Here is a 16,493-nt window from a genome sequence, read left to right as displayed (position 1 = left end):
GAAAGTGTGATACCAAGTTGACATGAATTCATGAAGCTAGGTAAGACAGATTAGATGCGTACATAGACGCAAGCAACGCGTCGCGTGCTACGCCTGCCTCTACATTACCTAAACCTCAAAAAAGCTTGTCAGTACTTTATGAAAAATCACCGACATAAAAACATACACAGGTATCCAATAATACGGTTTCAATACAGACAGAACCTTAATTTTGAAGTCGGTTAAAACGTGTCTATATGTACCGACGCGAAAGTGCGATACCAGGCTGACATGAATTCGTGAAGCTAGATAAGACAGATTAGATGCGTACTCAGACGCTAGCAACGCGTCGCGTGCTATGCCTGTCACAGCGGCCGATGCGCAGATTGCGCATCCGCTGTATTTCATCGCGTGAAAGCGAGATGGGTAGATAACAATTTCCACTTGTTACTTTTCCTCTAAGACAATATTTTTTTATTTTCTTAAAGCAGTACGTGAGTACTCCTCAAGGTGAAAAATTGCAAAGTCAAGTTTACAAAGGTTATAATTATCACTGACACTGACAACTGACACATGACGTTTTACATTTTTAATTTATTAGTTTTAAGTGTTGCTACCCTTTGAGTATAAATGAACAACTGGCATCACACCTATATACCATCTCCACAAATATAGTTTAGTTTAGTTAGAAAAAACTCTATATAGCCTGGAGCTGTTCAAAGCTAACATCGCTCGCCAGTAGAGATCGAAACAATGACCATTGGGCGAAACGAAAGCGAAACGGTCCATAAACAGCGATACTATCACTCTTATTTATTGCCGTAACGTAGCGGAGCTGCAGTGGTTCTCGACACGTGATAACTGCAACTGGAGGTTTCTATTTGCTCGGGGGGTTTACTTGCTTGTTCATCATTAGGCCTACAAATCTCTCTACAGAAGTGTAAACTGGTGGTCCAAGAGCCGGTCGACATTTTTGGGTAGGATTTTAAGCGAGCTGAGAACTTGCCCTGTACCTTTCTTTGACTATAACTCGGAAATAGAGTCCTAGCTGGGCTGTAGTAGGGATTTTTATTGCAAAAATATTCTTAAGGCATTCTGTATGTTTTATACTTTTCAATTGACCATTTAAAGAGTAAAATCCGAACTATTTATGTCATAACTTTTATTTATTGGTGACTTATTTAGTTATAACGTAGTGGTGCTGCAGTGGTTCTCGACACGTGATAACTGCAAGAGGTTTCTATTTGCTCGGGGGGTTTACTTGCTTGTTCATCATTAGGCCTACAAATCTCTCTACAGAAGTGTAAGCTGGTGGTCCGAGAGCTGGTCGACATTTTTGGGTAGGATTTTAAGCGAGCTGAGAACTTGCCCTGTACATTTCTTTGACTATAACTCAGAAATGGAGACCTAGCTGGGCTGTAGTGGGGATTTTTATTGCAAAAATATCCTTGAGGCATTCTGCAAGTTTTATACTTTTAAATTGAAAGAGTAAAATCGGGTTCCAGACAATATTATATTATCACTCTTATTTATTGCCGTAACTTAGCGGTGATGCAGTGGCTCTCGACACGTGATAACAGATGAGTGGTCAGACAGCAGGTCGACATTTTTGGGTAGGATTTAAAAACTTGCACGTTTCCTAGACATTTCCTAGACAACTTTTACATAGAACTGGAGATCTAGAAGTAATAGGGATTTTTTGTCCAAAAAATATCCTTGAGGCAATTTTTTTACCTTTAAATTTTTAAATAATATTAAGTAAGTAATTAGTTGGGTATTTGACTTAGACACTAGGTGTGTCTAAGTCAAATACCCGACTAATACTAACCCGAATACCCGAATAAACTAAATGCAAAAATACATCGAACAAAAAATTTAAAAACTCGCCTACTTATTTATTGTTTTGCTCTATACCTATTTAAAAACACTTTAGAGTACCTCAAGGATGTTTTGTGCAAAAAATCCCCACTAATCCTCAGCCAGATCTCCAGTTCAGTGTTAGAATAGTATGTAGACAAGTTTTAGTTGTTAAATACCCATCCAAAAATATCGACCAGCTCTCGGACCACTAACGAGACAGCCATATTTAGTTGCTCGGCTACATTGCACAGCAAGATGCAACGTTTAACGCAAGTTAACAAATCAATTTTTCTCGATCAACAGCTTTATTACACTAACCGCTGAGTAACGAATGTGCTGATTGTATCTGCAAGATATATCTGAGTGGAGTCTGTAGGCGCGAAGTTTGTACTGTAATCTCATCATCACAAAGGCGTGACTTCAATTGCACCACGGTAATGATTGTGACACACTGTCCGAAAGATATGCACGCAAATGCAATCCATAATTACGAATATATTTTACTAGCTGACGCCGCACGGTTTTACCCGCGTGGTTCACGTTTCCGTAAGAATTAGGGGATAATATATAGCCTATAGCCTTCCTCGATAAATGGGCTATCTAACACTGAATGAATTTTTCAAATCGGACTAGTAGTTCCTGAGATTAGCGCGTTAAACTAAACAAACTCTTCAGCTTTATAATATTACTATAGATTTAAATGCAATCATTTTGTTTGTTACTCTTTCCCATTAAACCACTAGAGCAATTTTAAAATTTTTGTCACAGTTAGAAAGCTAAATTATCAGCGAGTAAATTCGACTATTTAATCCTGGCATTCCCACGGGAAAGGATACTACGGAGTGATACGCAATTTTTATTAATATTGAAGATGTCGATAGCAAATGTCATTCCAAAACATTTTTCTAATTCTTGAAGCGTTTGCGATCGTAGATAGAGAATCGACGAATTTTATAAAGAGTTTAAGTAATGTCATTTATATCGAATAGTAACGGACGCCACACAGTTGTGAAAGATTTTTCAAAATCGGTTTTGTGGTTGTCAAAAGCACTACAAACAAACCCACATTTGCATTTATAATGTTTGTCATACCTATAGTGTTAATTTTTTTATAACTAGTAGCTCGATCACTGTCCAAACCTTGTGTATAACAATTTTCCGTGACCACTCGACCATTCTGTGCCGTTTCACCTTAATGAACGAAACAATCGAGCGAGACTCGGGCCTAATGAGAGATGGATTGATAAACGCAATTGGACCACCTGACTATCTGAGACAAATACTAAAAAAATAAAATCATTTATAATAAATCTGTAGAGAGGTCAATTCTGTACATGAAATATATTTCTAAAATAACTATCGCTTAGTGATTGATACTGATGCCAAAAATGCTATCAGTAAAATTTTTGTCTGTCTGTATGTTCGTTATAGAAACAAAACTACTCGACGGATTTTAACGAAAGTAGGTACAATTATTCTTCATTCTTCTGGGCAGGTTATAGTATACTTTACATCACGCTACGATTAATAGGAGCAGAGCAGAGAAGGGAAATGGTGGGAAAATGGGAGAAGTTACTCCATTTTTACAGCGATACTGTAAGGGCTAGATTAAAGAGGTCTAAGGGCGGACGAAGTCGCGGGCGCCCGCTAGTACTTAATATTTGCCAAAACAAATAGATCGCTCACCTGATGTTAAGTGGTAAACAATTAATAGTAACACTGACACATACCATACGCTGCGCCAGATAATCTGGCGCATTCGTACCTATGCTTCAAATGCCTGTACATATGCCTGTTCAAATGTGGTGTAGAAACCAAAAGGAGTGTGAATTTCATCCTACCCCTAACAAGTTAGCCCGCTTCCATCGTAGATTGTATCATCACTTACCATTAGGTGAGATTGTAATCAAGGGCTAACTTGTAGAAAAAAAAAAGAAATGCTTTGCACTGTCGACGGATCATTTCACCATGTGTACAAATTAAAGCAAGAATGAACAGGCATCATTTAAGCAATCAAGCATAAAAAAGAACATTAAGAAAAGTTTTTTTTTAAATTAAGCTCGTCCTGAATGGAACTTCGGTTTTTTTCAACCCAACAAAATGTAATAAAAAGTCTGTCAAGACATTTTGCGTATAAAATATTTCGCGTTTTAATTGGACGGCATAATGAAAAAAGTTTCGTCGAAATAACTCGTGGCTCTCAATTAGTAGGTTCCTTTCGTAGCATAAAGGGAATAAAGAAAGTTTTTATTTTATGATTTTGAAATTTTAACATTGTCATTGTTAGGTAAGCCAAGTATGGTGATCGAAAACAAAACGAAAAGAAGATTGAATGCAAGATGGATCAATTGGCGACAAGTCTCAGTGGTGTTAATATGCGACCAGAAGTGGCATGCATGCATGAAAAGGGGAGTGTTTGATATCAGTCAAAGAATCCTTAAACCCTACACACAGCGTTCACAAGTGCGTGACTCCACTCAAGTTCATTCTCTGCCATTCCGGGTCTTATTTTGGTTAGTTTGATTTGTTAATTAAGTTGTCCTGACAGATGTTGTGAATATAAAGCTTTGTTCGACATTGGTTTTCTTATTATTGTAATCCACTTCTGAGTCTGCTAAAAATGTTTTATTATTATTCATAATTATAATAAAACATATTGCCAAGTATAAACCACCATGGGTACACAAATTCAATAACATTGATAATCTCCATAAGTGGCATACAATCAGTGAAAGTGCGTCGTTTGTACCAAAAGTCAACATTATTGTTTGTGGAGTGTCGGCCGATGCTCAGGGCATGGTGCCGACTAACGAAAGTGATTTTTGACACGCTTTCCGATGATATATAGATACACTAACGGATATACTGACTTCATAAATTCAGTCACAAATCTCGCGTAAACCGTGGATATTTTTTAGACTGCAGCACGTTCTGTATTAGAACGGGTATCCAAAGCTGCTCTAATAGGATCTCATCAAATTTGGCTAGGCAGGGAGAACAACACGAGCGGAGGAGGGTTAAAATATAAGGGTTTTATTAAAATTTATTAAAGTGAATAAATCTAACTAAATAAAAAGAAATAAATAAAATTAAAACCCAAGTTTTTGAATTATATCAAGATAGCGCCCATAAAGCAACTATGGCATGTCAATTGACAGCAAACGGTCACCCTCCGGAATCGGAGACATAGGTCATAAATGGGCTATCACGGTTCGTTGTAACCATGAGTCAACAAATCCCTCGCGAACCATGTATTTTTTCCTGGATATAAAATAGCACATCCTACTAATATTATAAACGCGAAAATTTGTATGGATGTTAGTTTTGAAATTTGGAATAGAAATAGATTTAACTCTGGCAACTTATAATCCCGGAAAATTCCATGGTTCCCGAGGGATTAATGAAAAACTAAATTTCACGCGGACAAAGTCGCGGTCGTCCGCTAGTATGCTATATGATATAAGTACTAATAAAGGCCTACGAAATCGCTCGCGTGGAAACTCGTAATAAACTTTGGACCCCTGTTACAGATTAATATCTAACCCTTACATCCCCGCAGCCGGCCAGCGAACTCCTAACACAAAGTGTGTATCATCACGATTTTATTGCGGAGTTATTTCAAAACTATACTTATCTCCTAAGATATTTAACAAGCAAATGATGTCAAGGGCAAGGGTTTGTGACGAGTAGTACTTAAGGTATTAAGTATTCAGTATTTGATGAAGGATTAAATCATGTTTTCAAAAATACCTTCGTAAATAATGCATTATCTTAGAACACAATCATATCATGAAAAAATATTTTTCACTACTCTTGCTCAAAAACACTGTCATATTACCACTCCACAGCGGGGCTAAACAAGCATATTAGCCTCTAGGGGCTAAAGTAATTTTGTTTTTTCAATTCTTGTCTGTTACGAGTACTAGCCTACTATAAAACGGAGGAGGTTTAATACGAAAATTGAATCATTATAGGTAAGGCTCTGATTGTTTTGAAAAATAAATAAAAAACTTTAAATTGGAAATAAATGCAGCGTTCTTGTCTGTGGAATGCGTTCATTCTTTTATTTAATTTTTATTGAAGACATGGGACATCCTTTACGGTGTAATACCTTTGCCTTTTTCTCATGTGAAAAAAATAAAATTAAAAAGCGAGAATTTAAAAAACAAATAATACACACTTGATTTAATTCAGAAAATAAATGTAAATTTGTGACCGTAACTTTCATATATTTCAACATTAATTGTTATTGGTGTCTTCATCTACTGAGAATGGTGATCCTAATTTGGAGATGGATGAAATTTTCAATCTGTTACCATCAAAGTCCAGACGCATTTACTTGAATACTTACCTACGAAAAATTTAATAAGTGAAGAAAACAACAACAACTCACTTACGAAAGGAGTTTTTTAAACTATTTTCTCCCACGTTTACCTCATTTATTCGTTATCCATCTTCACAATAGTCGGAAATTATGTTACCGGGTAAAAGCATCTCCCATAATATCCAAAATTGTAGACTTTGTACATTTAATTTTCAATTAAATAAATCATTGAATATTGAACTAAACTATTTTATTTTCTCGCAATCGTAGTGAAAAGCAGAGTGTAACACGCGGGGGCTAAACCCATTATATACTCGGTTTCTTTTTAGGCGGCCCTCGACTTACGCCCTAAAAATACCTCGTATATAATGGGTCTTTTTAGCCCCTTGTATAACAATCTACTATAAGTTAAAGATCTTTTATGGTTGACTAAATGCTGGTTGCTTATGCTGACTTTTTTTTGGAATTTATTAAATCATGCATGATTTTTTGCATAATTTAAGCCGAGTTATTACAGCCTTCTAAGAGTTATTCACGTTGGGTCATTTCACAGGTAATTTTTGTTCAAGTGCTTGTAGTCTATAAGCTCTCGAATATTTTTTCCCGTTTAAAAATATCGTCAATTTAGGCTTTAGGATGTCTGCTCTTTCACCATGTATCCGTGTTTCGTATGAAGTATATTTACTATGAGATACGTGAAACGTGTTTGCGTATATGTTCGGAAAATCTATGTTTGCTTTTTTATTGGAAATGGGCCGTTGTTTTATTAACGACTTAAGAGAAGACATTGCACAGTGAGAGTTGCATTCATTTAATACTTACTACAAAACCAATACTTTGTTTCTAGCTATGTGCCCTACGCCGGACTTTGAAATTAAAAAAAAAGCAATTATTACAAGTACTTGTAATAGTAATAGTAGTACTCTAAGTAACTAAGATCTAGTTCGAAGAACCAATGGACGTTGGGGTCCCAAAGTGCTAGAATGGCGACCCCGCACTAAATAAAACGCAGTGTTGGTCGACCCCCCACCAAGTGGACTGACGACATCAAGCGAGTCGCAGGGATTCGCTGGATGCGGGTGGCTCAGTATCGTAATGTTTGGAAGTCCCTACAAAAGGCCTATGTCCTGCAGTGGACGTCCATCGGCTGACATGATGAAGTAACTAAGATATTTTCACGAAATATTAGCTGTATTTGGAAATAGAACGATAAATAATATATAAACGCTTTTAACGAATAAATATAATTAATTATTTGTTGAATACATTAAACAGTTAACGTATAAGTAAATAGTTAAGTCTCGTAAGTAACCCGATTCTCACGAGTGCCACATCCATTCTCTACATCCAAACTTGGCCCTAGGAACCTACGCCCAGGTTTCACTCGATGCGTCTGAGCAAACTGACGACCGTTTGATCCGCTGTCCACTTAACCTAGTTTGTTGGAGCGATTTTCACACATTATGCACTCAGCGCCCGGTCGTGCAGAGCTACTCGATCGATCGTTTACTGCACGTAATAGGGTGACCACGTGATAGCGTCTGTGCTTGTGTAATTTTAGGACAATATCGCTGCTTTATTTTCAACATACAAAGGTATCTGAAGATCCACCCAAACACATTTTCGGTTGTGCTTTGATTTTCACTTAAGCCATCATGTAATATCGTGAATCCTGAAATGTATTTTATTTACAACCCGCCAAATAGGACCAGTATTTTCCCATTCCCCATATCCATAAACTTTATCCTTGAAACCTACGCCCATAAGTTTCACTTGCTGCATCTGTGCAAATTGACTATTTGATCAGCTGTTTACTTAACCCAGTTTGTTGGTGCGATTTTTACACATTAGGCACTCAACGCTCGGTCATGCAGAGCTACTCGATAGATCGTTTACTGAACGTACTAAGGTGACCACACGATGTGCTTGTGGAATTGTAGGAAAATATCGCTGCTTTATTTCAACTTAAAAAGGTATTAAATGATTATGAAACACGGCTAAAACTCACGTGATATTACGTCGGAGTATGCCCGACTAGTTTCGAACCCATACGGGGCCCTTAGTCATGAGCTGGTTCTTGCATCGCGGCACGATCCAAACATCCACAATCCATCAGTTTGTTCGAGCGATTTTCACACATTATGTACTCATGTACTCAGCGCCCGGTCGTGCAGAGCTACTCGATCGATCGTTTGCTAAATGTACTAGGGTGACCACACGAATGCGCCTGTGGTAGTGTAATTGTAGGACAATATCGCTGCTTCATTTCAACATAAAAACAAGCCTAATCTTAAGCTTACCTTAACAGCAATTTTGGTTTTGGGAGACTCACGCAAATGTATTTTCGGTTGCTATCTGCCCTGTGTTATATCGTAAGATTCTTGTTTAAACCATCATGCCCTGACGTGTATACTGTAAATTGTAATTGTGTGTAATTGTAATATTGTAAAATTTAATTACAAGACGCGTAATGGAATAATTGCTCTTTTCTCAACATCCAGCGCCCCGTCTGGCCGGGAGAATCAATTTTATGATAGTTTTGTGTTAATGTAAAAATTATGCTATTTTTCCAAATAAATATTTTTATAGCAATAAAAGCAATTGTTACGAGGGTAGTAAAATTCATTTCTTTTTTTATATATTATTTTACCTAAGGGGATATTACACAACTTGAGGTTGAAGCTAATACATATGATATTACATGTACCTGTAAGAAAAATAAACCATAGTTTCGGATTTCAAAAATCATGGCCACCGTATTGAAAGGGCCAGACGTCAATCGTTTAAAATCTCATCTCACTGTAATTTGTATGAAAGCGAAACCGGTGCTTTCGTACCGACAAATATAGGTTACCGGTAAATGTATTCACTTTCATGACCTTGGCAGGGCGTGAATAGTGAAAAAAGTAAAAGTCGCCCATTACACCTCTCGCCGAAGGGCAAAGACCCTGTAATTATATTGCATAGCGACTCGACAGACAAACACTCACTATGAATACAATGTGTGATTTTGATGAAAGTTTCAAATACAAATTCACATATTCAATATTCAGTGAAAACATTTCGAATCTATAATAACACGAAAACAATACATTTCGAATCTATAATAACACTAGCAGAAGCCCCCACGGTTTTACTCGCGTAGTTTCCGTTCCCATGAGAATACAGGGATAAAATATAGCCTATAGCATACACCACAGAATAAAGAATGGTCCAGAATGAGTCTTTACAAGCAGCGTGGTAAAGTGACTGAAAACCACTAAAAAAAAACAAAAATCACGCGTCTCCAGCCTATATATAAACGTTCTTAATAAATTGTATTTCAAAATTTAAAACTAACAACAATTGCGTAAATTAATATACCTAATAGTCAATGATTACCAATAAAAAATACTCCATCGTAGTTTTTGTGAACAGTTTTTAAAATATTTAAAAACATAAGACGCCATTTTTCTTTAATAATATTAAAAACTAGCGGACACCCGCGACTTCGTCCGCGTAAAATTTGTTAGACGTCATCTATTATTATTAATTAAGTAATTCAAAGTGACTATTTTTAGAAGATTTTCGTATAATAAGATTTTGATTCTATGGAAACCGTAAATCACTTTTATTTTAGTGCCAGCAAATGCACCAACGACTACAAAAAATATGAAAAGAGAGCATGATCTATTTGGCGATCAATTTTCCACCCCTAACTCTTGCCTATGCTTTTGTTTTCAAGTTAAGGTCATAACACACTAATAGAAATGTACCACATTTGAACCTCGCTTCAGTACGCCGTCGCCTCGGCTATGGCTAGGCGAGGACGCGCTAACAGTTCACCGACGCTTGAAGTTCCGACACTAGTTCAGTTTGCATCCGAACTCATATAGGTTATGTTCCGATTACGGAATGCGAGATATCTTAGCTATGACTATTATTATATGATATCTGATAAAGAGGATAAAAAGAAACATAGAGACGTGTAGGTACCCGAACACGCCGTATATGCCGTACGAGAAAACATGTCGTATGAGAAACAGCAAATTGACCACGTATTACGATTACGATATATAGATACGATTCGACTCCGATTAGTGTGCGGTACAGGAGTTTCACACAAAAAATACTGAACGGCTCGAGTTGTTACGGTGACAATCCCTTACCGAGTTGATATATGTGTTATGACCTTTATTTTGTTCCATTAAAACCACGTCAACTGCACAGAAACTTTTTTGTTTAGGTTTTGTCCACCTAACCCTTTTTGGGGCGGTAATAGCTTTCGTTACTTGCGGAATTCGTAGTTTTTCGATGACCAAGCGATTTTAAAACTAATCTAAGTGTGTCTCGATTTTGCAATATTTTTAGCAAGCATTTTATATTTATTAAGGGTTATAAATTTCCGCAAGGCACCGTCGCTAAAAACTGATCTACGGTTCATTGGAAAACCAGCGATGGTTTATTATATGGAATAGGCTCGCGCTTGACCACGATCTCACCTGATCTAAGGCTGCCTGTCCACTAGAGTGGACCGAGTGAGCGTAGCGGAGAAACGGACTAATGCGGAGTGGCGTACTGTGTCTGTCCACCGGAGCAGAGAGAGGTTGCGGGGCAGAGTTGCAGACTAAAATAACGCAATATATGTTAGTCGAAATTTTATGGTTTTTAAGTTATATTTCGATTTTTGTACAAAATAAAAAAATCCCTACCTTCAGTGCAATTTAGTCATACCAAGTGCTGAAAAATTGCTTGTTATATACGGATCTGCTTAACTCTTTCGTTTCTGCGTAACTCTTGATAGAGTGAAAGAGGGAAAATTCAGAAAGATCTTGCTGACTAATATAATAAAGTGCTTATAAGGCTACAGTATTCATTTATTATACAGTCAGCCAGATAATAAATACTGCAGGCTAGCGGGGTTGTAATAAAAACGTTGTCAACCACTATTACTCAAGCGATCTAGTGGTATACGTCTCGACACGTGTCAAGTGCCAACATAAGAATAATATAATACTTACATGTCTTAATAGTTTCAGAGCTGGTGGCATTTTTGAATTGCTCATCTGGCAAGTTACTTATATAAGTAATCATCATCATCATCATCATCATATCAGCCGATGGAAGTCCACTGCAGGACATAGGCCTTTTGTAGGGACTTCCAAACATCTGATATACCTGCATCCAGCGAATCCCTGCGACTTGATGTCGTCAGTCCAGCTGGTGGGGATCGACCAACACTACGCTTTCTAGTGCGGGGTCACCATTCCAGCACTTTGGGACCCCAAAGTCCATCGGCTCTTCGAACTATGTGCCCCGCCCATTGCCACTTCAGCTTCGCAACTCGTTGAGCTATGTCAGTGACTTTGGTTTTTCTGCGGATATCCTATATCGATCACGCAGTGAAACTCCAAGCATAGCTCGCTCTATCGCCCGCTGAGTGACTCTGAGCTTTCTTATGTGGTTCATAGGTCATCACTGGCAACACGCACTGTTCGAAGACTTTTGTCTTCAGGCACTGAGGAATGTAAGTAATAATACAGTAATATCCTTCAGCAGTGTTAACAAATAGTCAACCTTGACGTTTCAAAAGTACTTGTAAACTAAGCCCAAGTACATAAAATATTGAGTATATTAAATAGGCTAAATGAATTTTGATTTAAGAGTTCTTTGGTGCGGACCAGGGCTATCGAACGGACCAGTATCTAAAATAAATAGCTGCCTGGTAAACTAGGAGTACAGGTTTAACGCCTATACCTTAGGGCAGACCAATGTAAGCCGCATTGTTCAATGTGTATAGATACTTCCACTCGGTTTATTGGTGGTCTATGACTATGAGTATGTCTGAATGTCTGTCTGTGGCTAAACCAACCAACTAGATTACCAACGAGTGGAACGATCTGAACGAGGTAAAAAAAAAACCGCTAGTTTGTTGTATATCATATATCAGCATTTCCCAAGACACATACACTAGGAGTATACACTATACAATCAAGTTAAATAAACCGACACCGAAATTGCCGCCCGCTCTCAGACTAACAACAACGAAACAGACTACCCTCATAAATTACCAGTCATTATCTACCCCCGTATAAATAACCTTAATTCTAGAGGATTACCGCATCAATATCGTATGTGAATTTATATCCGAATATAAAATACCTATTTAATGTAATGGATAGCGCCATATTTTGATAACGTTGTTTATTTTTATTACGAATACGGACATCTGTGAAATTCAAATTTATTTTATATACTAATATTATTATAAAGAAGTAAAGTTTTTAAGATTGTATGAGGTAATCTCTGGATATGCTACACCGATTTTGAAAATTCTTTTAGCAATAGAAAGCTACGTTATTATTGAGTGACACAGGCTGTACTTTATCCCCTTAATCCCACAGGAGCGGGACTAAGCGAGTGATACCGCGAGGCGTCTGCTAGTTTTATTTTGCTGGTGGGCTTTGGCTGCTGTAGCTAGTTACCACCCTACCGGTAAAGACGTACCGCCAAGCGATTTAGCGTTCCGGTGCGATGTCGTGTAGGTGTGGATTTTCATCCAACGCTTGACAAGTTAGCCCGCCTTCATCTTAGATTGCATCATCACTTACCATCAGATGAGATTGTAGTCAAGACTAACTTGCAAAGAATAAAAAAAAAATAAAAAACATTTTAATCAATAAAAAACGTTTTCACATTGAATCAAAAGTTCAGTTTTAATCCACTTACGCCGTACAACCACAGTTCGATTTAAACTTTAATTCACTCTCTGACTGTTAAAGTGCCATCAAAATCTTTAAAGCCCCGCTTGAAGCCATAAACAACTTCAACGTAATCACATTTTATGGTTCAAGTTGGAATGGTTTGAGAACAGCATTTTCCTGATACCCTGGTAAGCGGAAAGTTGTGCGTTCGATTTCTTTCCAGCGAATCCCTGGTCGACCAACACTACTTTTTCTAGTGCAGGGTCGCCATTCCAACACCTTGGAACCCCAAAGTCCATCGGCTCTACGAACTTTGTACTTTTAAAAAATGTTTATTACTTATACTCTCAGGTACTACATGCATGCATTTTGTATATCTATGAGTATGGTTTTGAATACCAAACCAAATAAAAGATTGCTTGTGACTACATGAAGCACATCACGTCGAATAAATCTCAAGACAATTCACTTTCGCTTTGAATAACCTTAAGAAGAAGCACACACTTGCTACTAAACTTGCTTGTAAATTATTATTGTTGTAATTTTTCTTAAATATCTTTATGGAAAAAAACCTGCCTTTTTATATTATGTAATAATTAATGGATCTGAACTGGCATCTGAACAATCAACCTAAACGACCAACGCTTTTATACCACTACAAGGTCGCAGAACATACAAAGTATGTTCTATCAAATATATATAAATACATATCGTACAAAGTGCCAACTTACATAGTTAGGACATAAATTAAGCCACATTTGCCATATAAGCATAACATGTCAAATTTGCATTTCAGTAGTAATGTGTTATGTCACAAAAAGCTCTACTGTTCCAAATATATCCTATCCTATACTAAAATCTTCCCTAAATAAAAAGTTTCTTCTAATAGTCGATAAAACCAAATTGACATACAAACAGCCAGCTTTTTGGAGCTTGCTTGACTTTACTTACTGTCTGAGCCCCACAATGAACTGACTAACGGATTTTTTTTTATGGAATAAAAGCCCAATAATTATAGCCTGACCCAGGAATAGAAACTGTGAACTTATCATGCAAAGCCACATTGGCTAACCACTGGGCATACGTGGCCTCTAATATTGTATGTCACTTATATTCGCTGAGTTTGTTGCGGGCTCTTCTCGGACCAAGGCATGTTTGGGACCCTCGTAACTTTAATTTTAAGTTTTCCACCAATTATTATCACCATTATAATAATATTATTACCTGACGTTACGAATGTACTTGTAAACTAAGCCTTGACTTATAGTATGTCTGATTTTGACGCTAGTGTGCGCCTGTTCTATATTTCCTATGAATAATTTCGTCAATCTTTAATCTCGCAAGCCGTGTCATGTCAAAGTCACACTTTCGCCGCGTCAAATCAAATCACATTGTGTGTATTTGTCGACACGTACTGCATCAGATGTTATTACAGATAAACACGTCCCTAACCACGTCGTAATAGATCACAGTGGTGTACCGTTTTCTTTTTTGCACGAAAACTCGTTCTGATAATGTCGTAAAAACGTTTTCACAACACTAGCAAGACAAGTTGATTCTGAAGGTGCGTATAGTTAAGCATTCACTTGTAACAGAACATCGAGCATTCGCCGTTTTTATATTTGTCTAACTGAACAACGAGCCGAGCCAAGCATAGAGCCAAATATTGCTACGAACATCTTGAGAATTCTAGCGAATGCTCTATTTGATGCTCGTCAAAAGCATTTATACTCATTGGTGGAAACGGTGACAGACGCTTGGCTCGGCAAAAAGCTCCAAGCAAATCTGCTCGCTAGAATGCTCGCCAGAACGCTCGATAAAGTGCTCGCTAAAATGTTCTCGTATTTTTCTGTGATGTAACATTCTACGAATGCTCATTACAAATGAATGCTCAAGTCAACCTTTACAAGCAAATGATTATTAGGTACAATTAATATCTATAATTTTTAGGGTTCCAAACGTCTGAATACGTAATCGGAAAACCCTCTAGGTATAGTCGTGTGTGCGTCTGTGATAGAAATTTTTATCTAAAGGAGAACATACTTGGATTAATGACTTCGTAGTTTTATAAAAGCTGATAATTTGTAGGCCCCTGCTTATACTATTGGTAAGAACGGTAGGTAACATTGAAGATAGGATGGTGGTGACTTTAAGGGGTAGTTAGTTTCAAGGGTCCATAGCCGTCTCAGTATACTGTGATTAAGCGTAAATTTGTGTACTTTTCTCGGGATAATATGATGAACCATATAACCAGACGCTTTGCTACAAGAGTAACTTCACTAGAGTTTGTTTGTTGCGAGGCATTCCACAAACCAAATTTGATATTAAAAATGTGTTCACCGACAAAAGAAATTATATCTAAATGGGTGCCAAATTCTATCGCGAATCTACCCGCGAATGTATTTAGTTGTGCGCGGTGCGCGTCGAAAGGGAAACGGAAAGGAAATATTGCGTAAGATATGCTTACTGTAAAATAGCTCCCATCAAAACTTAAATGTAAAAATGGAAGCCAAATTCGATATTAAAAATCTGTCGCTATCGACTTTGCCGACAAAAGAAATGTTATCTAAATGGGTGTCAAATTCCATCGCGAATCTGATGTAGTAGTGTTGTGCGCGGTGCGCGTCGAAAGGGAAACGGAAAGGAAATATTGCGTAAGATATGCTTACTGTAAAATAGCTCCCATCAAAACTTAAATGTAAAAATGGAAGCCAATAAAAAATGTGTCGCTATTGACTTCGCCAATAAAAGAAATGATATCTAAATGGGTGCCAAATTCCTTCGCCGACAAAAGAAATTATATCTAAATGTATTTAGTTGTGCGCGGTGCGCGTCGAAAGGGAAACGGAAAGGAAATAGTGCGTAAGAAATGCTTACTGTAGAATAGCTCACCGGAGCCGGCGCGCGGTGCGGCGCTGACTGCCAGTCCCAGCGCAAGCAGCGCCAGCGCCGCCCACCATGACATCACAACCACACCTGCAACAACAAAGCACAGCGTTACTGACACGTTGGTTATAGTGCTGACCACCGAACATGCCACTGAAGGTAACGCTTTAGGAATAGAAAGACCAAGGGGGCGGCTATCCTCATATGAAGACGTACGCCGTAATGTGTTTGTGTTAAAGAAAATAGACTTTAATAACAGTTCATCATCATCATCAACACATATTCGGCTCACTGCTGAAGTCTCCTCTCAGAATGAGAGGGGATAGGCCAATAGTCCACCACGCTGACCCAATGCGTAGTGGCAGACTTCACACACGCAGATAATTAAGAAAATTCTCTGGTATGCAGGTTTCCTCACGATGTTTTTCTTTCGCCATTTGAGACACGTAATATTTAATTTCTTAAAATGCACACAACTGAAAAATTGGAGAGAGGAGGACCTTTCTTAGCGGATTCCTACGTCATAACATCTACCTCCATGCCAAATTTCAGCGCGATCTGACCAGTGGTTTGGGCTGTGCGTTAAGACCTTTGAGTTTTATATATATAGATTTCTACTACCTCATGACCAATACGATGATTGATCAACAAGATAAACCATCAACTATAAGAAACCATCTTTTAAACTATTTAGATTTTAACCCGTTCCTCAGACAACACGTAAATACGTCAAATGAACTGTTCTCCCAGCGCAATCCAAC

At 37.7% G+C, this 16,493-nt stretch overlaps 1 protein-coding gene across 2 annotated transcripts in view; it reads right to left on the bottom strand.

Moving 5' to 3' along the window:
* The window catches only part of LOC112055504 (serine proteinase stubble), a 166,139-nt gene that overhangs the window by 36,448 nt on the left and 113,198 nt on the right, over positions 1 to 16,493 (bottom strand). The window contains exon 3 of one of the 2 annotated variants that reach the window (XM_052884947.1): positions 15,724 to 15,822. In XM_052884947.1, the coding sequence (XP_052740907.1) occupies positions 15,724 to 15,822 (99 nt within the window). The remainder of the gene's footprint in view (positions 1 to 15,723; positions 15,823 to 16,493) is intronic. The other variant, XM_052884948.1, reaches the window with a different exon arrangement.

The sequence above is a fragment of the Bicyclus anynana genome, chromosome 13, assembly GCF_947172395.1.
Source record: "Bicyclus anynana chromosome 13, ilBicAnyn1.1, whole genome shotgun sequence".
Taxonomy (NCBI): domain Eukaryota; kingdom Metazoa; phylum Arthropoda; class Insecta; order Lepidoptera; family Nymphalidae; genus Bicyclus; species Bicyclus anynana.
This window is presented reverse-complemented; position numbering and strand designations above follow the sequence as displayed.